At 35.4% G+C, this 25,917-nt stretch overlaps 1 protein-coding gene across 2 annotated transcripts in view; it reads right to left on the bottom strand.

The window, feature by feature from the left end:
• The window catches only part of PSMD14 (proteasome 26S subunit, non-ATPase 14), a 99,516-nt gene that overhangs the window by 59,177 nt on the left and 14,422 nt on the right, over nucleotides 1-25,917 (bottom strand). For both annotated transcript variants that reach the window (XM_007494261.2, XM_007494262.2), the window contains exon 3: nucleotides 25,805-25,856. In XM_007494261.2, coding sequence (XP_007494323.1) covers nucleotides 25,805-25,852 — 48 coding nt within the window. In that variant the 5' untranslated portion in view covers nucleotides 25,853-25,856. The remainder of the gene's footprint in view (nucleotides 1-25,804; nucleotides 25,857-25,917) is intronic.

The following is a 25,917-nucleotide window of genomic DNA, read 5'->3' as shown; positions in this document are numbered from 1 at the left end:
TTAAAATTAACTGTTGATTTAATTGAACTATTATCTCAATTTTGGATTTACTTTTCATATTAGGTACAACCTAAGCTCAATTATGATGTTGACATTCTTTCCAATTAAAAAAAATCTTCAATATACTAAGCAGCTTGTAAATGGATCTTGGGGGACAGGGGAGGTTAAGTGGGAGCAAATTAAAACAGCTTGTTATTTTGCAAAACGGGCCAAAAATTGGCAATACCTGATCATCTGAATACAATTTCACTCTCTTCCATCCCTAAACCTCCCCCGAAATTGTTCCTGACAGACTGCCTTAGAAAATAAAAAAAAAATAAATAAAATTCTCCCATTGTCTTATACACAAAACCAAGAACTGAAACAATTACATTTGTTGCTATAATACCCTAAGACTTATTTCCTATGACTATATTAAAATATTTTAAAAGTATCCTTCAATATAAGTTTTTAAAAGGGGTAAACAAACAAAAAACAGCTTCACCAGGAAGCTTTTGCCTTTAAACTATCCATAAGTATTAGAGTGAAATAACCTGTCTATATGTAAAAATCATAGTTGCGTTAGTCTTTATACATGCACATATACACACCTATCCTAAGTTGACATCAAACCCTTTCCTGGCACAAATTAGGATAACTAAATATACCACTTTAAACTGAATTTTGATTTATCACATTTAGTTATAAAGAATTTACTTATGGCTATGTATTCATGATTTTTTAAAAGGCTCTAATGATTTACCTTGCTAATAAACTTTAAGTGTAGCTAAATTAAATGAAACAAGCATTTTGTCATTTAGAAGGTTAAAATCTGATCCAGTATAAAAGCTGTGACTTCTCCTTGGGCAGCCCTTGTTGACTAAGTGCTAAAAAAAGGCATTTGCCATTATAACGGCACAAAAAACTATGGCCTCCAAGTGTTACCTACTCAGGCCTTTTAGCAAATTTGTTAACACTCTTAGTTATATTACTCCACCTTTCTCTTAGTGTGAACTGGTATCAATTATTTAGCCAATTTTATTATGTTATTAAAATACCTGCTGATTAAATGTGAACCAAAGTGTCACTTTAAAGAAATGTAAAATAAATAGTACCACTGAACTGCAATGCTCCCCAAATGTCTAAAATTGAAGTTGAAGTTAATTATGTTAGAAAAAGTGATAATATAAAACATTTCAAGAATTTACACAAAATGCATGCTTTTCCCTCCTAAGCTATAAAAGGTTTATTTTTCCAGCACCAGTTAGGACTATATATTTGGTTGTTTGAGAATTTTGAAATAATATAGTGTCTTAACAGACAAGTCTTCCACAAAAAGGGATTTAAACTTCAAAAATGGAGGTGATTATACTTTTAAAAAGTAACAAAACATTAATTTGGGGGGGGGGAACTTGATACAAAATGAGCTTTAACTTTTTATAGTCTCCACTCAGCAATCTCAACACAAAATATCAAATTTGATGTAGTTGCCACCTTTAGTTTCCTCAATTAAAAACCTTTAAAATAGAAATAGCACATAAACAAGCCAATACAAAAACATACAAATAACTACCACTGTATTGTTTATCTCTTACCCAGCAAGGTAAGAAACAACCTTTTAATACTTTAATTTTGAGAGTATTAAACAACTAGTGTGAAAAACAAGCTGCATGTAAACTATTTCTACTGCCTGTGCTTCAATGACTAGCTGAGGCAACCTGTTATAGGAGGTGTTAATTGGCAATAGGAGTACAAGTCAGAAGCATGTTCCCCATCGTCCTAACCCAGCAAGGCTAGGTCATTAAAGTGGAAATGAATTCTTTCATGTCGACTTAACCCTTTCTGTGCTTGATTTCAGCTGTTTTCCCTCAATTAATTTAAAACTTGTTACTTTTTAAAGTTAAAAAAAAATGCTTACAAAAAAATCCTCAAGCTGACAGTTCCAATGGATATATTATTCAGAAGGCAAGGAGAGTTAATTGCAATACAACTACCTCCCACATCCCTCCCCCCCCAAATAAAAACTATAATTCTATTTGCTAATTTTAACATTAAACAAAGATGTAGGCTATGTATAGTGTTTGGAATAGGTTTTCAGTTATTTGTACTGATTTATGTTGAATTTCAAGATATGGAATATGAATGACTTGATCCCTGGTATCCTCAACCTAGGAGCATAAATATGAATTGAATTATTTCCAAAATGTCCTCAACATGTCCAAAGAAGAATCTTCTGAGACAGAGAAATCTTCAAATGTATTTTGAATTAGTCCACCTTTCTAATTATATTCCATTATTCTGAGGTGCACAGCCACAGCATATCCTGATGACTGGTTGCCAAAAAGCCAAAATTCCTTTTATGGCAGGATCTCAGAGGTTTCCAGATGGCACATTAATTCTCAGAAAGAAAAAAGAAAGGAAGGAAGGAGAGAAAGAATGGAAGAGAGAAATAGATGGTGATATTAAAAAAAATTTAGCAGAGAATATTATGTATCTACATTTCTATATATTTAAAAATGGCAACCACCTGAATAATGAAATCTCAAATGGCTTATACATGATACTCTGAATACTACTTTTCGATTTGTTTGCTTTTTCTAGTCTAGTCCACCTTGTGCTCTTTCCACTGTCAAAAATTTATCTTCTTAGTTGTCTAAGGACACTAAGAGGTAAAAATACATGCCCCCTATGGTTACATGGGCAGTATGTTTCAGAGGCAGACCTTGAACCCAGGTCTTCCTGACTTCAAAGCTGGCTCTGTCTTCATTATATGATCTTTTCTGAACATTCGTTTTTATTGTAAAAGCTAGTCTTGCAACTTTGAAACCTGAACAATCTCTTCAATTAGGTCTACGATTCCAAAGAATCTATTGCCATGCAGTTACTCAGTACATATTTGTGGGCAATCAAGATAGATTATTTCCCCTATTGGTGAAATGTAGCCAGCTTTTAAAAAGGTAAATGATTGACAGGATTGTGTATTAGTCTAATACCTCTATAAAGAAAGAAGATACCTTCCTGGAAATTCATTGTAAAAAGTTAAAAAAAAAAAGTGGTATTGGTTAGTTTTAAGTCATTATTGGTAAATAAATTCTCTCCCTCATCTTTTCTCCTTTTTTTTTCCTCCTTGATAACATTGCCTATTTCTTCTCACTTCCATCTGCTTCCCAGGGTTATTGGTATGACCAAATGCGATGACTTGTAAAAAGCTCTCCTATAAAGTCCTTCAGTGCCTAGATAGGGAAACAAGGCAAAAGCCTTGGTCTTGGTCGCCTTGGGAATCCAAATTTCTACACTATCTTTTTAGTTATATTTCTGTCCCTCCAAAAAAAGCTCCTTAACATTTATTTTTCTATTTTTCATTCAACTTTATAAAACGGTTAAAAATAGAAGTATAAGGTAGGAAACAGCACAATTTGCCTCAGGCCAGAAACTCTCACTAGGAGTGACCCTGCCTCTTTCTTTCCTATGGCCAATGTTGGGATTCTGTACCATCTGTTTCATGAGATTAGGGGTTATGTCTTAGAATAATCAATCACCCACAGGGCTGTCCAACCAGCAGGGTATCTATCACTCTATTTTGACCCACTAAAAGTGAATGGACAGCACTTGATGATCTTTGCTATAGACTAGTCTTTCATCCCCAGAGGATTTTATAGAGGCATCTCAGTATAGTTGTTTCAAGATCTTTAAAAAAATATCCCAAAAAGTATCTAGGAAGGGCAAGAATGTGCTTTCTTCAAGAGTATTTAAAGAGCTTTATACTATCTACAACACTGACTCTTATGGCAGACTATAAAATACTGTAGAAGACTGGTATTAAACTCCCAAGAGGCAACTATCCCAAGCACAAAAATTCCTATGGAATATGGAGTCTTAGTTTTAAAATGTAGTGATATTTATTTTATTGTATTTGTATTCATTTTGTCAAATAATTCCCAGTGACACTTTAAAGTAATCTGGTCTGTACTTGGGAATGTTGTGGGACAAATGAGGCATATTGACCCCTCTGATCTAAGAATCCCTGTTCTGAATTCACTTTTGTCATAGCTAACAGTTAACAGTTTAAATGCACACCTGGCTTCCTATATAATCTCATAGGTTCAGGTAACAGAATTTACAGATCAAAAGAATGTTAAAACTAGAAGAAAACTGTGAGATCCATCTTAGTTGTTAAAAATTAGTAAACTTGGCCCACAGAAGAGAAGTCATCAGTCCAGTTTCACACTGATAAGTGTCAAATCAGCAACTAGAATTAAGGGCTCCTGCTTCCTCATATGGGGTTCTTTCCTGAAATATTTTTTAAAACATTTTTTCCTTCATACAACAAAAAACTGCTCTGCTTTTCACTTTCCAGCTTGTAAGATAATTTTAAGTTTGAACGAATAAAATGGCAATAAACATTAGATTAAGAAAAAATCAGCATGTAAAAGAAAGAAAAGTTGGGAGTGAGATGAGGTGAGGAAGAGGCAATGCAAATCTATTTCAATGTTCTAGGAACTCCCTGGGAAAGTAATTCCTTCTATCAACACAAATTGCCAGATATCTCCAAAATTGAGTCCATAACTCTCTTTTGTGAAGGAGGAACCCTGCACAGGTATAAGCTGGCTCCTGGACATTCAAGGCCTGAGAAATGAATACTTCAACATCTTGTACTGAGCAGGTAGTTCCAAGGGCACTGAGAAAGAAAAGGGAATAGACTCAGAATAATAAGCTAAAGCCTTCCATGGGGAATCTTCATTTTGGTTAGCTGGTCAACCAGATCTCTACTAGCAAGGAAGAATATTTTATACAATTCGTAGTATAGCTGGGCTGAAATATATAATTTTTCCTCATTCTACCTGGCACTAATTAAGGTTATTTCTCTACCTAAAACAAATGTTTTCCAAGTGCTTCCAATATATTATCTCATTTGGATAAAGAGAAGTTAAAGGAGATAGGTAAGAAAAGCAGGAGCAAAGAACAAATGAGCAATGAAAAGAAGAAAGCTATTGGTAAGAGGTAGAAAAAAAGAAATACAATAGAAGTTACAGTGAGGAGATACAGGACTAATGGGGGTTTATACAGGTAGATGATGAAATCATGGTCAATTACCTTCAGTTAGCAAGCAGATTAAAGACACAAACTTTAATCATAACAGGTAAATCAAGGTGTCAAGATACTTGCTTTTTTAAGTCCTTCTTCACCTTTCCCACATCTCACAATCTTTCAAGTGTGAGTATTGCTGGTTTAACAATCATACCTGCTGGTTCTTTCAGTACCCTGGAAGGTACTGCATATATAATATACACACATATTATGTTATGTAAAAATATATATACTGTGTTTATGCATGTATATATGCAAACATGCATTCATGCTCCAAATTGTCACAGTGGTTTGGAAGGCTGGCCTTGGAATCATCAAAACCTGGATTCAAATACTGTCATTGCTAGGTAAATGATTCAAGCACTCTGCAGAGCCATTGTCAAAAACTCTGAGCTGCCAATCTATATCAGTTGAGGGAGTTTCTACACAAGAAGCTCTCCATAGTGATGAAATCATTAGTCTGGATAAGAAGAAAAAAAGTTACATGTGTAATATATCCATTCAAGTATCTTAGTTCTAAATATTAGCAAATCAACTTTTTTTGTTAAGAACATTTCTTGAGGGACAAAGTATTAGCATCAGTAGGACCATCTAGCCAACTATTATTAAAAAATAAAACTGCATCTGCATATTCAAAGTTTGTATTAAATATAGTTGTATCTGCAGTCTTAGGAGTTGTCTGATAAGACTATATTTGTAAACATAAGTTTCCAAACTCTATAAATAAAATAAAATTAATTTGTTAACCATTCTTTCCTCGTGATTATTTTTAAAATTTACTAATAACAGTCTATGGATGTTACAACCTAGTCCTAGAAACTTGTTCATTTATAATCACATGCAAATATCAGCCCCATTTTAGAGGTAAGATTAAAAGAGGTTATGACTTGCTTATGGTTATACAGCTAGTAAATTGCAGAGCCTGAATCAAAACCCAGATCTCCTGATTACAAATTCAGTATTTTTCTCCTATTTTAGCTTTTTTCTAGTCTTAAACTAAAGCAGAATAAATACCTGCCCAAGGAGGAATCATTTAGTTGTGTTAATCTGCCCAAGTCATCAAGGCAAAGTGATCAAGTCTTCAATGTTCCAGCAACTCACATGAACCATCATCTAAAGGCTTTATAGGTTTCTTTGTTCTGCTTAGCTTGATATAAAAGCTAACTTGACATCACGAGGCAACGATGATGTGGTAGAAACATCTGTGGATCTGGAATTGGAAAACTTGGAAATCTGAATACTGGCTTTATCAAGTTACTAGCTGTTACCTTGATGATGATGATATTAAAAGTAGTAATAAATCATCATCATAACTACCATTTACATAGTGCTGTAATAATTGCAAAGTGTTTTACAAATTTTACTTTTATTCTCACGACACCTGGGAGGTAGGTGCTATTCTTATCCTCATTTTACAGGTGAGGAAACCAAGGCAGATAGAGGTCAAAGAAAATCTTTTGTTGTGACAAGGCCTCAGGTCAATTGCTATAGGATCCCACTACCCAGAAAAGGATGTACACCCAAAAGGAACATAGGGTGCGGTTTCCAATTCCAATGGATTATGGCCAATGGAATTAGGCTTGGGACAACACATCACAGAAACCAATCTCTTTATTACCAATATCTCTAAACTATCTTGATCATTTACGATAAATAAGTAGACAGAACCTTGACTCATATTTTACAGAAAAAAAATGAAGCCATTCACCATGAACTCCCTTCTTCCTCATCTCCTTTCACTTAGTTGCCATTTGCTACTTTCTCCTTGTTAAACTAGTTTCATATGAAGGGACCTTATTCCTTACCAAAGTTAACTTCTTTCCTTTCTCAAGTGATCCCATTTAATCCTGTCTCCTCCACAGATTATCCCCTAAAAACATGCCCTTATCTTCTCTATCCTGAAAAAAACCTAGCTTTTCTATTCCTGCTATCATTCTATTTTTCTTCTGCTCTTTCTTTGTGTCTAAATTCATTAAAAAGTCATCTACAACAGATACCTCTACTTTCTCTCCTCTCCCCCTCTTTACTCTTTACAATCCAGCTTCTTATCTAATTGCTCTATCAAAACTATTCTCACCAAAGTTAATAATGCCAAATCCAAAGGACTCAATCCTCATTCTCCTTGACATTTGGCACTGTTATCAATCTCTCTTCCCTGATATTCTCTGTTTCTAGGTTTTAGAGACATCACTCGCTCCTGGGTCACCAGCCTGTCTGACTGCTCTTCTGTTTCCTTTGTTGCATTTTCCTCCAGATTCTGCCTTCTAACTGTAAGTGTGCCTCAGTGTTTTGTCCAGGGCTCTCTTCTCTTCTCCCGCTCTACTACTTCATTTGGTAAGCTCATCAACTCCTATGGATTTAATTACCATCTTTTTGCTAATGATTCTCAAATCTACCTTCCTTCTCCAAATCTCTCTGCTGATCTATAATCTCAAGTCTTCAATTGCCTTTTAAACAACTCAAATGGAATGTCCAATAGACATCTTAAGCTCAATAGGTTCAAAACAATAAGCACTCTCTTTCTCCCAGGGGTGTATGGAATGCTCAGGGAGGATAAGCACCTCTGGTGTAAGAGCTTACTGAGACCTTTTCAGAGATGTTCATTCACCTTTGGTGTTTACCAAACTCTCACTAGTGGCCCAAGAAGCTGTAGTATGTGGCTATACCCCAGTAAAATCATCAGTAGATGGGCTAAACCAGGTTGAGGTGAACCAACAGGCTTCAAACGTGTAAGTCAGGGGGGATGTCTACCCCAAGCATGTGAAGACATTCCCCAGCAGAATGGGCAGATGAGACCACTTTATTCCAATAGCCATGAAGTAGGTGATATGGAGTGTCTAGAGCAGGGGTCCCCAAACTTGGGGCCAGTTCACTGTCCCCAGACCATTGGAGGGCTGGATCTAACCCTATCTCTAACCCTAACCCTAAATTCATGCAGTATACACAGTGCGGAATCCTCTCCATTGTGCAGTCACATAATCCTTTGCACAGTCCCTCATCTCAGAACACGGTGCCACACAAAGGATTATGCCACCAGAAGTAGTACTGTACATGAGTGACACCGCGCTTTGCTGCGCCGCCGCATACAGTGCTCTTCTCACTGACCACCAATGAAAGAGGTGCCCCTTCCGCAAGTGCAGTGGGGGCTGGATACATGGCCTCAGGGGGCCGCATGTGGCCCACAGGGCGTAGTTTGGGGACCCCTGGTCTAGAGTGTAGTTAGACATGGAGGACACCAAGCTCATCCATTACATCCAGAGCCATCTCTAATCATCCTAACTTTTGTCTTGCTACTGGACTTGGATGACTGAAAGAAAGTGAGGCTGAGGACTTTGTGCCATTCTGTTTCACTTAAATCTAAGTCATAAGCAAGCCAACACATCACCTTCATGATGTCATTGGTTCTCTTTGAAAACGAAGGATGAATAAGAGCATCTTTCTCCCTAGTCCCTATCTACTCCTACCTTTTTTATTAGTCTAGAAGGCAACACTCCTCCTATTCCCTCAGGCTGGTAACTTAGGAGTCATCCTGGATTCCTCATTAACTCTTACCCCACCCCAAACCAATCTATTGCCAAGCTGTTGATTTCACCTCAGCAAAATCTCTGAAGATATACTCCTTCTGACATGGTCACTGTGCAGTCCTTATCTGCTCACATCTGGATTACTGCAACAGCTTGCAGGGTGGGTCTGCCTGTCACAAGTCTATCCCTGCTGAATCTATCCTCAATTTAGCCCACTTGAAGTGATTTTCCTAAATCACAAATCTGATCCCTTCACTCCCCTATTAAAATTTCAGAGGCTTCCTATAGCCTTGAGGTATAAATACAAAATGTACTGTTTGGCATTCAAAGCCCTTAGTAACCTAGCCCCCCTCCTATCTTTTCAGTCATATTATACCCCACTCTTCCATCCCTGTGACCCTGATCTACTGGCTGTTCCACAAATGAAATACTCTATCTTTTGGCTCTGGACATTGTCTCTGGCTGTGCTCTAGGCTTGGAATGCAATCCCTTCCTTCCTCCACTCTTTCTTTTAAAATCCAAATTAAAACCCACTTCCTACAGTATCTTCCCAAACTCTTCTTAATTCTAGTGCCTTCCATCTGTTATTTCCTATTTATCCTGTATATAGATTTGCTTGCTGATTGTCTCCTCTATTAGACTGTAAGCTTTTCAAAGACAGAGACTGTCTTTAGCTTCTTTGTATCCCTGATGTTTAGTACAGTGCCTGAACATAGTAGATATCTAATAAGTGTTTGTTGAATCAAGAATGGGATTTTCCATTCCTACTTACACTTAAGTGGATTTCAGTTGATAATGAAAGATTATCATTACTTTGAATAGTTTCCAAAACACTAACCAACAAGCATTAGGTACTTAATACAGAAACACCACCACATACAATAGGAACTATGTTAAGCACAATGAAAAAAATGAAAATAGTCTTGTTCTCAAGCTTACAATCTAGACAAGGGAAACAAAACACACATAGATATATATACACACCCATCTATGTGTGTTTTGTTTACCTTGCATATAAATACAGAGTAGATTCAAGGTTCAGGGACTGCTAGATGACAGGGTGGATAAAGTACTAGGCCTGGAGCCAGGAAACTCATCTTCAATCTGGCCCCAGACATTTACTAGCTGAGTGACCCCGGCCAAATCACTTAATCCTGTTTGCCTTAGTTTCCTCCTCTGTAAAGTGAGCTGGAGAAAGAAATAGCAAATCATTCCAGTATCTTTTCCAAGAAAACCCTAAGTGGGGTCATGAAGAATTGGACATGAATAAATAGAAAGACTAAACAACAAAAAGATGCCAGGTAGCCTCAGAAATGGCACTAATCCACCCCACCAGCAAGCTGGAGTGATCATTATTTGCAAACTTCCACAACTCCTTCATTCATTACTGGAATCTGGGTTCTGTTTATCTGGTTGGTTGTCCATTCCAAGAAAAGTGCTGAGAATAGCACAGCACCCAGATTCCAAAGATTTTAGATATCCAAGGATAAGACACGCATACTGTACTATGAATATCTTCTCTAGTTTGTTCTCTCAGTCATCTCCTTGTTCCAGATTTCAGATGTAGTAGGCTCACCATCTCATATAATCTCAGAAGAACCCATATATACAGGGGAGATTTATATTCCATTAACTACTATATATGTTCAAATATGAAAGAGCAAATAACTCAAATACTCTAGTAGTCCAATGGATCTACAATTTCAATGCTATAAGTACCTCAATCAATGATACAGATATAATCCACTCAAATCTGCTTCTCCTCTGGGATTCCAGACTGGTACATCCTTCCCAAAGGGCACCACAAAAGGGCTTTTCAGTATGCAGGGAACCCTTCTTCAAACTCCTCTAATATAACCGACCCAAGAAGAGTTAGTAGTTCCCCATTGCCCCTAGGATAAAATATCAGCTCTGGCATTTAAAATCCTTCAGTATGTGACTCCAGCATTCTTTCTCCAGTTTTATGACATGTTACTTATCATTCCCAATACAGACTTGGTATATACCCATTTGTGCCTCTACACAAGTGGTTCTTCATGCCTAGAATGTTCTCACTTTTCATTCTTGCCTCTTAGAACCTGGAGTTCCCTTTGACACTTAGTTCAAAGGGTATCTATTATCTACTTCAATAACTAGCATATCCTTGAAAGGTACTCTTGACCTATGAGTCAAGGAAACACAATTGTGAAAAGAGTATTAACATTTTTCTTTTATCTCAAATTAACCATATAATTTCATAAGTTTATGGGAATCTAAATGCTTCAATGGCAGTTAGGGAAAAAAAATATTTTCCAGTTCTAACAAAATAAATTATTTTGGGATTGGCAAGGCAAAGAAAAAACACAAAAATGGTATGTGCTTTCATTTGTTGAAAAGAGATCTATTTTGATTACTTTAAATACTGTGATGAACGCAAACTCCCTGATGACATGGACTGTTTTTAATTCTTCTTTGTACTCTTAAACACAGAGAAGGCACTTAAGAAATACTTGTTGACTTGAATGAAGCTATGAATGCATTTTGATGCTTGAGCAAGAAAGAATAAAGAGAGAAGAAAAATTGAAAATTTGTGTTATAAGTAATGGCACAAAATGGAACAATATCAGAATGGGCAGTATACAACCATAAGATTAGCTACAGCAACTATTATCACATTTTTTATTTACAAGGGTAAAAAAGGAAGGTATCATGACAAATCAGAAAAATCCTTCTGGCTTAAAAATTGTTTTGCAGTAATTAAATTACAAGTACCAAACTGATGTTTTTAATCTTGAAAGGTATTAGTCTTTCAAAATTACTTTTATTAATGTCATTTTCAAAATGGGGTAAAACCAAAGACGTTCTGAGAATTTCAAAAGAACTTTAAGCCACTAGTTTTGGTTAATCTAGAAGACAGTAGCTTTGTTGGTAAAAATCACATCTTTGGCAGGATCTAAGAAATAAAATTTATATAGTTTGTGTATACAGAATGTGAGCATATATATGAGGTTACAACTCAACATTGTTAAACTACCATCACACATGACACTGTTCTAATGTGACATTATTTTTTTAAACCCATACCTTCTGTCTTGGAACCAATACTGTGTATTGGTTCCAAGGCAGAAGAGTGGTAAGGGCTAAGCAATGGGGGTTAAGTGACTTGCCCTGGGTCACACAGCTGGGAAGTATATGAGGCCAGATTTGAACCTAGGACCTCCCATCTCTGGGCCTGGCTCTCAATCCATTGAGTTACCCAGCTGCCCTCCATGTGACATTTTTTTAAAAAATTGAAACAACCTAAGTTAAAGAGGCATGGATCCTCATTAGGAACTTACAGTATGATAGGCAAATGGTAAAATAGTTAGGCATAAATAAACACAAAGAGAAATTTATAGATTGCTCAGTGTGAAAATTATGGAAAATGGGAAAAGGAGAAGATAAAAGAAGTTTAACAAGGTTGAGAGGCACATTAGGTAGAAGTAACTAACAAAGGGATGTAGGAAAAAGAAGATTCCTTGAGATTATGAAGCATGTCTGTTTGTATACTTCCTCCCATTCACAGCATCTATCACATAAATAGACCCTCAAGAAATGCCTGACTGGTGGTAAGGGACGAAATATGCTATTGTAACAGTATTTTGCAGTTAAATAAACTTCCTCAAATTTGTATTTTTTTTAAAATACCCTGCAAAGAAATATTTACATATTCTACAAGTAAAACCTATATTCAACCAAAGTATATGGATAAAAATGATTCTACATTTATGTAATATACTACATTTTATGTAGTTTTTAATTTCTCTAATATCTGTATTTAGTATGAGAGTGGGAAGTATTTTACAACTATTGGAAACTAAAATTCATCTTCTAAGTCTTGAAGTTTCACTCAATTGATTTTTCTTAAGTTTTATATTCTAAAGATTTATGGAATTATCTTGACCAATTATATAACCCTAACTACCAAAGAAGTGAAATCTCACTTTATAAAAGTAATGACTGAGGACTGGTCCCTGTTACTAAGACAAAAATATTTCTGAATGTTGGAAACGTGTGCCAACTTTATGGCTCATGGACAAAGAATATTACCTACTTCTGTACCAAGCAGATCACTAACCACAGTACTTTAAAGGCCATGTTAACACTCTGTTTAAACCCAGCACAGACCAGAGCAGCAGATTAGGCAGAATTTTACATCAGTGGCAGGTCTCCCAAGTTTTCTTGATGCCACAGAATTTGTAAGTAGGATCACTGTGTTCTAAAAAAAAAAACCAAAAAAAAAACACTTGGGGGTGGGGGGAAGAGGAGGGAGAAAGGGTTGCACAGCATTAAGCAGTATAAGACTTCAAACCTCATCATCAAAGTGACAGTTTTCAAGTGCCATTTATGATGCCCTAGTCTGGAAACATCCCAGCTAACCCATCTGATCAACAATTTCACAGATGGAAGCACTTGATGGCTAATTGGCAAGTCCATTATTCAACTAAAACAGCTCTCTGTACCTCTTTTTCTTTTCATTGAATGTCAAGGGACACTAACATTGGTCACTATGAATATCTTAATTTTTAAAAAAAGTTATCTATGGCTCAGGGCAATTTTTCAACATAACATAAAATTGTTTGGATGGTCTGGAATATAGAAGCAGTTTCTAAACATTAAAACTTTTCCAGAACCGAAAGAAGGGAGTTTATAAATCATTTTTCAAAAGTTGCCCTTGGTTCTGTATCACTGGTCTTTATCAAAGTGATATGATATAGAAAAATTAAAATGGAAAACTTAAATGTATCTCCTCAAATGTTCTTCTTAAAATATACCTAACTGGCCTGCATGTTACCTGTCAAGATAACAAAAACCCTTAAGCTTTACTAGAGGTGATGACTTGTTAAACTCTAACTTCTGAGTTTTACAAAAAACATGACAATTCCAGCTTTTGGCCTATGAATCAGGTAGTTAGATTGACCCCACAAAAAGAAATTATGTGACTCAATATATAAGTAGTTTTTTATTACATAAAACTGAAGGAAAAAATGATATGTTAGTGACATTTGTTTACAATATTAGATTCCATAACATCAATCTCTATCCTTTATGCATCTCTCTTTGACAATGCTACTACCTGCTAAATACTATCAAGATGCTTCACTAGTCCTTCACCTCTTGGTAATCCTCCAGGTGAAGGGACCAAAAATAATACTTTTCAGGAAGATGACTGATACATATGATGTAAAAAACACTTGATTATTATATAAAAGTCAAGTCACTAAGGATTTACTGAACACCTACTATGTGCATGTCACTGTTATTCAACAAATATTTATTGAGTGTGTACTATGTATACAACTAGGAAATTTGTATTGCCTAATTAGATTGCTAACCCAGAACACTTATATACACATGGCCTTTCACATTTAAATATGACCCAAAATTTATTCTCCAACACCATGATGAATCTGTGATCTCATCAATGAAGGTACTCCTGGAAGTGATGCAGAATATACAAATGATATGGATAGCCTAACCACAATGTTTGAGTCTTGTTCATACTTGAATATGTCAACAATATTACTATCAATGCTGCAAACTGTACCCCATTCACATCTGCCCATAGTATGTGACTGAATCTTGTTCATATCCTCCTATTAAATTTGCCACAAGGGATCCACCCAATGTGCTCCAGGTTTTCTCACTTTCTCTCAACAAGGTGAGTTAACGAAAAGCGTATATGAAGCATCAGTCCATCAGTTAATCCTTGCTCTCATATGACCACTCCATCTTTTTTGCTTATATACATTTATGAGGATATGCTCATGTACTTCTTTGTAATTTCGGTTTAAAGTTCTATGATGCAGCCTGCTTATGGCTATCACAATATGCCACTCAACTTTCCTTTGGACAATTTTCAAAGTTCTAATGACTCAGGTTCTCTCTGAGATAAAAGCCCACTTTAGAGTATCAACATTCTGCCCTTGCAGTCTTATGGTTATGAATTATGTCATCTATTGCCTTCTCTAACTTCACATACTATGTGCCCAGGGGCTGTCCTTGCATTCTCTTCACACAGAGCAGATATTGATGAAGCACAGGGAATACCCATTAGTTATTTCTCACTCCTGCTAAATTAGTTGATCTTTTTTTAAAATCACACATTCCTCAGAAAAATTTCCTTATACCATTTACAAATATTTCTTTGCTTATAAGTGTGATGCTACATGAGTCAACCCCCCATCTTATCTGACTTTCTACTGCATGGTATAGAATCTTCAACTTTAAATCTCTGGAAACTACAATATTGCATTTTTTAAAGTGAACTTAACACTATCCCTGAAAAAAAGACATTGTTTTAGCATCATATTGATCAAAGAACATTATATCCTCCAAAGAAAAATGTGTGTGAAAAAAATATGCATAGATGCATCTATACATGCATCAAGTGAAATGGAAAACGACTGGCTAATAATTTTTCTACATATTAGGGAGGGCTACCTTTGGAAAGTCAGGCATTTATCATCCTTATATTATTTTTTTTATTAGAATCATGTTTCCTACTACTCATCTTTTGCTATTTACAATACCAGGGAATGAAGAACTAATTCGTCAATTGCTATTATGGCCAAGTAAAGTTGTAGACCTTAGAGAACATGGAAAATTAGCCTAATTTGTAATTTGCTATTTAGGGGATATATGTCGATGTATTTTCCAAGAGCAATCCCCACTGTGCCTTTCCCTCTTATATTCACTTTCCCTTGGAACAAGCAGCCTCTGAGATCAATGGCAACATGGCTTTAAAAGAACCACGGGTAAACACAACTTATAAGGTGCAATATGGTAATGACTACTCTGTCCATGGCATGCCTCTAGGATACTGAACAAAGAAAAGAATACCAACAATGAGGTACGCTGACCATATGGGACACTCAAAATATGCAAGATTAGAATTAAGTGAATCTGCTAATGTCAGTGAAAAAGACTCAGAACTTTACACAATAGTTTTAAAACTTCAGACGTAATTTGAATCAGGAAATATCATGAAAACACACCACAGTGAGAAAAGAAGGGAAGTATATAAGAAATGAGAGAAAAAAACTTGTAAAATTAAATCAGCTGCTTCAAATTTTAAATAATCTCTCTGTCTTTGATTTCATCTATAAGTACAATGAGCACAATAAAACTATACTGTAACAAATATGTGGCTGAGAGTGATGGTATATGACTGTAATCCCTGCTATTGGGAAAGCCAAGGCTGGTGGATAACTTGAATTTGGGAGTTTTGAGCTGCAGTAAGGCCAAAGCCAATCAAGTGTCATTAAGTTCAGCACCAATATGGTGAGCCCTTAGGAGATAAAGACCTAAGGAAGGACAAACTGGGCCAGATGTGAAAAGTGAAGTAGCTTAAAAGTTTCTGTACTAATCAATACTGAGATTAGACTATATAAGTGGCCACAGCCCTTCTAGCCTGGGAGAGATTGTTTCTGACACATACCAACTATATGACCCTGGGTAGATAATTTAACTTATCACGTTCCCAGGCAATTCTATAAAATTTTAAGTGACAGCTATATATATATTCTATATATATATATATGTATATATATATTCTATAATCAAAGTTCCCCTCTACCAATGAAATCATAGATCCAAAGGGGGAAAAAAATTTTCTTATTTACAAAAAGCTATACTTCCTAAGTCTGAATACTTCCATCTCCTAAAATGGCATCAGATCTTATAAAATTATTTGATTATCTCAATTTTTGCCTTAAGAATATACTGACATAAATTTCAAGTTTCATTTGATTCATTATGATTAACTTGTTCTGATTTTATGTGCTTAGTTAGATTCTTCAAAGATCTGTAATTCTACCCTAGACAGTAATTCCTTCAATAATACTGATCTTAACTCCTCTACATCTCAGCAAATAATTTAATTAGCTGTTGTATCTCTAGGCCCTTGAAAAGTCACAGAACTAGAATACTCAAAAATATTACATAGATTAGATGTGATTATACCCACTAGGAATTTGCTTCTCCCTTGATGATATGAAAAACCTCAAGAGTAAATATGAGACCTCCCTCCATGCCATAACATAGCTTGTTATGAAGGTATAATATTCTTTAGAACCTGAAAGCATTCATAATTAGAAGGGCTTATTCTAATTAATTTATTTGGAGTATTATCCTTTCCTTAATTTTCTTGAAGGTGGTAGCATAGTATCCAAAGAATTACAACTAAATTTAGTAAGCCAAGTTTGAATCTCTTTTCACACATTTACTAGTTTGTGTGGCTTGGTCAAGTTCCTTAATTTCTCTTAGTCTCTTTCTGCAGGTAAAATGAGAACCATAATAGCAACTATCTCACAGTGTTGTTTTGAGGATCAAATGAGATAATCTACGTAAAGCACAACTGCAAACCTTAAGAATATGTACATACTAGCCATTATTATAAAGAAATACAAGGACATTCACTTAACAGAATTAATAGCATCAATATTTTTAATAGTGTAATAAATAGCAAATATTTTTTAGTTTTTGTGGCATCTAATTTTAAAAATAATTGTTTCTCTAGAAAATTATTTGTAATAAGGTAAAATCACACAATGATTATATTAAAATATCTCAGCTATGGTCCCTCTTGACTTACTAATGAACTTCATATATAACAAGTGTTATAACAAAGAGGGTGAAATGTGAGTTCTAATAGCTAGCATTTATATATTGCTTTAAGGTTTCTAAAAAACTTAACATATTTTATTGTGTGATAAGGATCATGCAGCCCAATAAATACTTACAGAATTTCAGTCAAATAATAATAAGAATAAGAATAAGAATACCTCATTTCACAAAATTGGGAAAAGGATAATCAGAAAAATGAATTGGCATGCAAAATATTATAATTAAAGAATATTTAAAAACCCAAGAAACAAAGAATATCTAAAGTATATAGAATTTTTGTCAGGAATGTTGTTACCCTTTTCTGACTAAGGTTAAGAAAAGTTTTTCTAAAATCACTGTCTAAATAATGATTAACTTATAAACTCTTGGCATGATTTGTTATAAACTCTAAACTCAGCAAAGTTAAAAATGTTATCAGGAAGTGTTACAGAAGAATAATACTAAAATGTAATAACTTGGAAATTATTCTAAACAACTAACTGATCATTTTGTGTAACTGTTTCTGGAAATTACTGAATGAGACTGAAAAACAATGTAAGATAAAAATCTAAGGATTATTGTCACTAGGTTACAATCAATTGCAAATTTGAGTGTGGGTGGTAATTGGAGGGGATGTGTTTGTGTATACACATATGTCTATGTGTTAGATGGAGAAGTTTTGTAGTTTCATGGTGTACATCTTTCCTGACACAAAACAGAACCAATGATATAGTAGACTATCTGTGGACTCAGGAAGATATTTCTGCATCTGTTGTGATTTGACACATGATTTAAGACAGGGGTTTCTTAATCCATGAACTTTAAAAAAATATTTTGATTGGTTTTCTTTACAATACTACACATATTTTGTTTTCTGCATTCAAAAACATTCTGAGAAGGGATCTATAGGTGTCACCACACTGCTCAAGGGGTCTGTGCCACTAAGAAGATTAAGTACTCCTGTTTTAAGTCATCTGATTACTAGGAAATGCTTTATGAACAGAGAAGCAGCATGAAACAGAGGAAAGAACACTGAGTTTGGATCCAAAAAGACTGGATTATAGTTACATATTTGTCATTTGCTGCTTCTGTAACCTTAGCAAGTACCTTCCCCTCTCTGGGTCTCAGTTTATTCTTTTGTAAAATGAAGGCATTGAATTGGAAGGCCTTTACGTTCCCTTTCAGCTCTAAATGTTATTATGTGAATGAAGTGATCAATCATTTGATTTGGTCTCTTTTTCAGTTGTAGCATAGATTTAGTGACATTTTAATGAATGATTTCGAGGAAAATATAGATAGCATACTTAACAAGTTTGTGAATGATATAAAGTTGGGAGGAACAATAACATAAGCTGGTGGATCAAAAGTCTGCCAACTTAGTATGGCAATATAAAATGGACACTGAATACCCTCATGGCAAATCTAATATCACTGTAGAGGCCCTGATCTTAGATGAGTCACTACTCTTTCTGGAGCCACATCAGGATAGATGTTCCAGGCTTAGAGAAAATTATGGGCTTGGGAACTGTGACTTGATAGAAAGACTAATTAACTTTAGGAAATCTCTCTCCCAACCCTATTTTTAAAAATAAATATTTCTAGTTACCTTATCCTTTGTTTCTGAGTTTGTATAGTTTCCTTTCCCTTACAAGAAATCCTAGGGGGGAAAATACTCTTGTGGTCTGGAGTAGAGGGTAGAAGGGAAAGATGCCAAGAATCAAGTACCCAGTTAAAATAGAAGGCAAAATAATGGGAACAGGTAATTAGAGATCAGGTGCAACAGATCAATGACTCACAGTGGTAACTACACAAATAATTAGGGAAGAGGATGTGACAGGTCTCTAAATCTTGGGATCGAAACAGGGTCAAGAACCTGGAAAGTCAAAGAGGATATAAAAAAAAAACTTTCTTAAAAAGGAAAGAAAAATGAAGGAGGGAGAGAGAGAGAAAGGAAGGAAAGGAGTTATGGAGGAAAGGAAGGAAGGAAGAAGAAAGATAGAAAGGAAGGGAAGGAGGGAGGGGGAAAATCCTAGGGCAAAGAGCTAGTTCACAAACTAGTTTCAAGAAGCTGAAAGAAATCACAAAAACACAAGTCTTCAGAGAAGTTATGAAGGAACGCATATATTATAGGTAAGTAAAATCTATTAGAAATAGAAGTTCAGGGGGCAGCTGGGTGGCTCAGTGGATTGAGAACCAGGCCTAGAAACAGGAGGTTCTAGGTTCTAGGTTCAAATCTGGCCTCAGACACATCCTAGCTGTGTGACCCTGGGCATGTCACTTAACCCCCATTGCCTAGCTCTTACCACTCTTCTGTCTTGGAACCAAAACATAGTATTGATTCCAAGATGGAAGGTAAGGGTTTAAAAAAAAATAGCAGTTCATCATATTTCCTGATCTTTTCGCACCTCACCTTAATACATGTGAAAACTCCCTCTTCCAAATTTGACCTGCAACTTACTAGTCTAAGGAAATTACCTTAAGCAGGAGTTACCCCAGAACCAAAGCAAACTAAGGATAAGAATTATGCTCATTTCAAAAATGGGAAAGTAGAGGATTTCAAATAGAATTCATAAAATATATCACTCTAAATTTATATGCTTTATATATGAACCTACATTTCAGAATCTCAAAAGAAAGGATACCATGGAAAGAATATAAAAGCTGAAAAAGAAGGGGCAGGTAGGTAGCTCAGTGGATAGAGACTGTCCTAAAGACAGGAGTTCTGGGTTCAGATCTGATCTCAGACACTTTCTTTCTTATTCTTTCTTATGCATTTAAAGACTTTATTCTGACACTTCTGAGGGATTTATGAAAAAGAATGTTATCCACCTCCAGAGAAAGAACTGTTGGAATAGGAATGCAGAAGAAACCATATGGTTTATCACTTGTTTATTTGGGTATATGTTTTGGGGGTTTGGTTTTATAAGATTATTCACTTATAAAAACAAATAATATGGAAATATGTTTTACATGATAATACATATAACCCAGAACGAGTTGCCTGCCAGCTCTGGAGATGGAAGAAGGGAGGGAGATAAACTGGATCATGTAACTTTGGAAAACCTATGTGGAAATTTATTAAAATTTTTTCTAATTAAAAATAAATAAATAAAAATTTTACTCTGAGAAGGGGTTGACAGACTTCCCTAGACTACCAAAAGGATCCATGATACAAAAAAAATTAAGAATCATTGTCCTAAATGAAGCATAGAAGTGGAACAGTGGACAGAGCTTTGGGTCTGGAATAAGAAAGACCTGCATCAGATAATCCCTAGTTGTAGGACTCTGAGAAAGTCACTTAATTTGTTTTTCTCAGTTTCTTCATCTCCACAATGGGGATAATAAGGGTACCTAAATCCCAGGGTTGTTGTGAGGAACAAGTAAGATAATAAAGTGCTTATTTCAGTGCTCAATACACAGTTAAGTGCTCTATAAATGTTGGTTATTATTGTTGTTGTTGTTGTTATTATTAACCTTCAGCTGCTAGTAAGCACCCTAGCCACAACTTACCTTGAATTTACTTATAAATTAATATGTTGTCTCCCCTAATTGAAAGTCAGTTCCTTAAAGGCTTTTGTCAGTGCTTAAATAACAAACTCCAGTCCAAGTGGCCTGTTAGCTATTGAATGTACATGACATTCCATTTTCCACCTCCAAACATTTGCAGAGGTTACAGAAGAATCAAGAAAACTAATGTTGTCATTGAAAAAGAGTCCCTGCAAAGATATTCAGCAATTTCTATATGCTGCTTTATTATTTTTCATTCCATCCCATTTCATGATAAAACACTGAAAAATTAGTTCCAAAGGATGCATTTGCTATCAATTACTGAAATATAATTTAAGTCTAGTTGCACAGTACCAGAAGCACCAGGAAGTGCCTCTCCTTTAGTGAATATAACGAAATATTCCACAAGGTCCCAGGGCATCCCCACATGCATGGAGCGCTGTACCCTTGCTTCTTCAGTAGACTTGAAGCCCCTATCAGTTGTGAGAAAGAGAACCAGGTTTCTGATTGGTTTTGCCAAGAAATTTGATGAAACTTCTTCCCTTTTCTTGATTCTCAGATGATGAGAGCAAGATCTACAGGAGCCCAGATAACCTGCAAACATATCAGTCAAGGACTAAAAATGCACTGGAGGGAATAAGGATAAAGAAAATCAAAGAGAAATATCTTTGAGCTCCTCTGTCGAGGCCAGGCTGCACAAGATCAGAATCTGGGGAGTTCTGAGCAGAGATAAGCTGGGCCAGGAAGGCAGAGGTAGAAGCACAAACATCCTGGTCCTACAGCAGGAAACAAAGCCACCTCAAATGCCATCGAAGGCTCAGGCAGGTCCAGTCCTGATCCCAGCCTCAATCGGACAGGAGCCAGAGGCAGGTCAATGTGTTGCCCAGAACCATGGTAGCTTGGCCCAGGCTGTCCCAGGAGATGGGGCCAGACTAGCCTGAAGCACAGGGCCTAGGTAGCCCATGCTGGAACCTCAGGCAGACCAGAACCCACAGAGCCCACATTCAATCTACAGAAGGAAGAAGGACCACGGCAACACCAAGAGCATTGCACAAGGCCAGCTAACAACACAACCAACAAAATATGGAGCCTGCTAGAGTCACAGAAAAGGAGTGGATTTGGAAAGAGGAAAAGAGGTGATAAAAGTAACCAGGCCAAAACTTAAGTATAGCCACCAGCATACTGAGCCAACACCCAGGAATTCTGAAGAAGACAGAGTTTAGTCAAAACCAAGCAAAATCATTCAAGATTATGGGCAGGAAGAATCTAATCCAAGCACAAAGCTCCCAATCTAGAAAACATTACTGGAGAAAAGAGTAAACAAAAGAAAATTCTACAACCCAATGACTGGGTTGAGAGGAATCCAACAGGTAAACTGAAAAAAAGAAATGAACTTCAGAAGAAGTCCTTGTAGAATCTCAGAGAAAAGAATGTCCTGACAACAAAGACCTACAAAAGTACTGGGAAGAAATGAAACAAAATATAAAAATTATATAATGTTCAAAGAAATGACAACTAAGGGGGGCAGCTAGGTAGCTCAGTGGATTGATAGCCAGGCCTAAAGACAAGAAGTCCTGGGTTCAAATCACAAACACTTCTTAGCTGTGTGACTCTTGGCAAGTCACCCTCATTGCCTAGCCCTTACTGCTCTTCTACCTCAGAACCAATACACAGTGTTCATTCCAAGACAGAAGGTAAAGGTTTAAAAACAAAAAAGGACAGCTAAGTAGACAATGGGGATTACAAGAGTTGGTTATTGGGCTTCTTTATCCAAGAATTGAACTCCACAAAAATCAGAAAGCAACTGAGTCAACAAGAAATAATAAAATTAAATTAACAGCCAGGGGGGAGGGTGGGGAGAGAATATAAGGTCAATACTATCAAAAACTTGGAAAACAAAACAAGGAGAAATCATCTAAGAATCATCAGACTAACTGAAAATCATGATCAAAAAAGACTAGATACTACATTTTGAGATAACATAAATGCAAACTGCTCAGAACTATTAGAACCAGAGGGCAAAGTGAAAATATAAAGCATATACAAGTCACTTCCCAAAATAGCAAAATAAAAACTCCCTAGAACATCAAAATCAAAATCCAGAGCTTCTAAATCAAAGAAAATATAATGCAAACAGCTAAAAGAAGTACCAATAAGCCACAGTTAGGATTACAGAAATATTAGAAACTGCTTCTATCAGAGTCTCTGTCTATCTCTCTTGGCCATGTGGTGCTCTCTGTCTCTCTCTCTCTAGCATTTAATAAGATAAAAATAAGTATTCTGCAATGAAACACTGCAAACAAGACTAAAAAAAATTCTTAAAGGTGAATAAAATTAAAAAGAGAATAAAGAAATTGGGGGGGGGGGGTGGAGAAATCTCACTATCACCGATTGTGATAAATGTTCTAAGCACAAAAAAGGAAAAGCACAGAAATAAGACTCAAAGAAAAATCAGAAAACTAAGCTCTGCTTCAAGACCTTAAAAATCTCCTTGGGAATATGAAATAAAAATAAATGACCTTTTAGAACCTTGTGTAACATTTCCTAAGTACAAAAAATACTTAAGAATCATTGAATATGTATTCTGATTAATGAGAAATCTAAAAAGACTATCAAAATTTACATTTTTCCACTAATTAATAGGACAAAGGTTAGCAATGGTCATCAAGGTATTATTTAGTTCAATAAACAGACAGTGATCTCCATTATTTCAAGTCCTTAAGAGATGCACAACGAGAAATATTCTAGTATAGACTGCTGATGTGATAACTTATTGCAGTCACTTTCTAAAAGGCTTAATTGTGAGAGGAAATATGATATAGTGGAAAAAGTGTTAAAGAGTAAATTGAGATCTGGGTTCAAATCTTATCAATGACACTATCTATTTTCAGTCAAGTTACTTAAATTCTCTAAGCCTCAATTTCTGTCGAAAAGAGATAACACCCCTAAGGGCTTAACAGGGCAATTGTGAGACTTCAACAAAAGAAATTATGGGAAGTTTTGAATAAGAATCATGTATTTATTTTAAAAATCTGAGCTAAAGTTGCAAGGTGGAGTGAAGAGCATTTGGACATGACATTAGAATGATCTGGGTGAAATAGTGCTTTAGACACTTATCTAAGTAACCCTTGACAAGTATCTCACCCTATCTATGCCTCAAGAAACTTCTCCCTAGGACTGTACTACAAGATTCAAATTCCAGTTGTGAGCTCAGACAAGGAAATTAATCTCACTGGGTCTCAAATTCTTCATCTGCAAAATGGGGTGGTGTTTGAGTGTGAGTGTGTGTTTGTGGACAAGACCTGAAGATTCTCTTCCAACTAAAGCTATAATCCTATGACCACAGATCCTTCATACATTTCTATAACACCAATCTAATTCCCTTAAGAAATATCTACATACTACATTGCTTGGCTATAGTATGAAAACTAAGGTTTTTTTTAAAAAAAATAGTTATGTTTTTATAATTAATTTCAAATCAAATTCAATGAAATTTTAGGAGACATCTGGAAAATTTACCATGTATCTCAAAACGGTTTCAGTAAGCGTCAAGTTCAGAAAGGCCTGAGAAGGCATAAGTTTGAAGGATTAGACTACGCAGATGTTAGAAAAATGAAGAGTCATGAAGCAGGTTGGCAGCAAAGAAACATGAGAAATGCTCAAAACTGCTTAAGAAAAAGACACTAAAAATAACTGAAGACTGCTCCAGGATGCAATAAACTATCAGAAAGAGGTTTTTAGCTCTCTAAAGAAAATATGAAATAATTACAAACCAAAATAGAATTTGGCCATCTATCTAATGAATGAATTTACACACAAGCTATGAAACTAAATGTCTCAACATAAATATCTCAATACCAAAAATGTCTTCAACTTTCATATGAAAGATATTGGTGCTTACAATAAACATTATTTGAATGAGAAGACAACAACCTCCTGTGGTAATAATGTATTAGAGGGATGATGATGGCTAAAGAAATAATGAAAATAGGATATAAAAAATAGACTGCCAAGGACTCAGTCTTTTGTAAAATGAGATTATTCATCTAGATTATCTCTAGGGTCAAGCATGAACTTCAATATGTAAACTAAACTCATTTCTACAGAAATGGAAAATTGGAAAGGGAACAACATAAAAAAGATGCATACAATATTGAAGTAGGTAAGTGACAGCTGACAGTAGTTTACAATTTGATAAGTGCTTTATATTCTTTTTCTTATTTGATTCTTCCAATAATCCTGTAAGTTCAGAAAGAAAATTATTATTATCCTAATTTTAGAGATGATGAAACTATGGTTCAGAAAACAGCCAAAGAATATACTGCTAACAATAAGTGAGTTAATATGAATTTAGACCTAATACTTGAACTCAATTCTTCTAACTTCAAATTCATAACTTTTTAAACTAGACTTCAGCAGCTCCTACAATACTTAGCACAGAGTTGATAAAAGAGAATATCTTCACTGGCTTCAGAAGACACAATGGTTAACACTATTTCCTTCTACTTTCCACATCAATAACATAAAACAAAGAAGATACCTAGATCATTACTTAGTAATTAATCAGCTACATGTAAAAGAAATTATTTCTATACAAAAAACTAAAAGAAAAAAAAGACATGTAATCACATACTTTAAAAAAATATGGTATGAGGCATATGGTAGCTGGCAATATAAAACCTCATATAAGACTTCATACACATAACTAATTTTGATGATCACTTTTAGATTACAGCTAATAGTCGTGACCATTAATTTTGCATGAGTACTACTAAAAAAAGTTAAAACAAATAAGGTATTTCAAGTAACCTAGTCCTTTTAATAAAAAGCAACTCTGAAAAGCTTATAAACCTCAAAATATCAAAAGCAAACAAGTAGTTAACATTATTATTCCCAGGGCAGAATATCAATTAGGATAACTGTGTTCTCCATATGCCTTTAGTGTAGCAAGATAACACGAAGGCCATAAGGTCATCTGTGGGGTTATTTTCTTGAGGTTTCTTTTACCTCTAGAAACCTGGAAAAAAAGGTTTTATCTTTTTCTTTATGTTCAAAGATACACTGAGAAACTGTATACTAACCTGGCCAAGCCCAGGCATACCTCCTCCAAGTCGAAGTAGTCTGTCCATATTTCTAGAAAACAGAAACAAAGGAAAACGTTCCTAAGCACAAAAGTGTTTACTCAATTGCTATC

Source organism: Monodelphis domestica, chromosome 4 (assembly GCF_027887165.1).
Source record: "Monodelphis domestica isolate mMonDom1 chromosome 4, mMonDom1.pri, whole genome shotgun sequence".
Taxonomy (NCBI): Eukaryota; Metazoa; Chordata; class Mammalia; order Didelphimorphia; family Didelphidae; genus Monodelphis; species Monodelphis domestica.
Note: the sequence above shows the minus strand (reverse complement) of the source record. Positions and strands in the feature narration are given on the sequence as shown.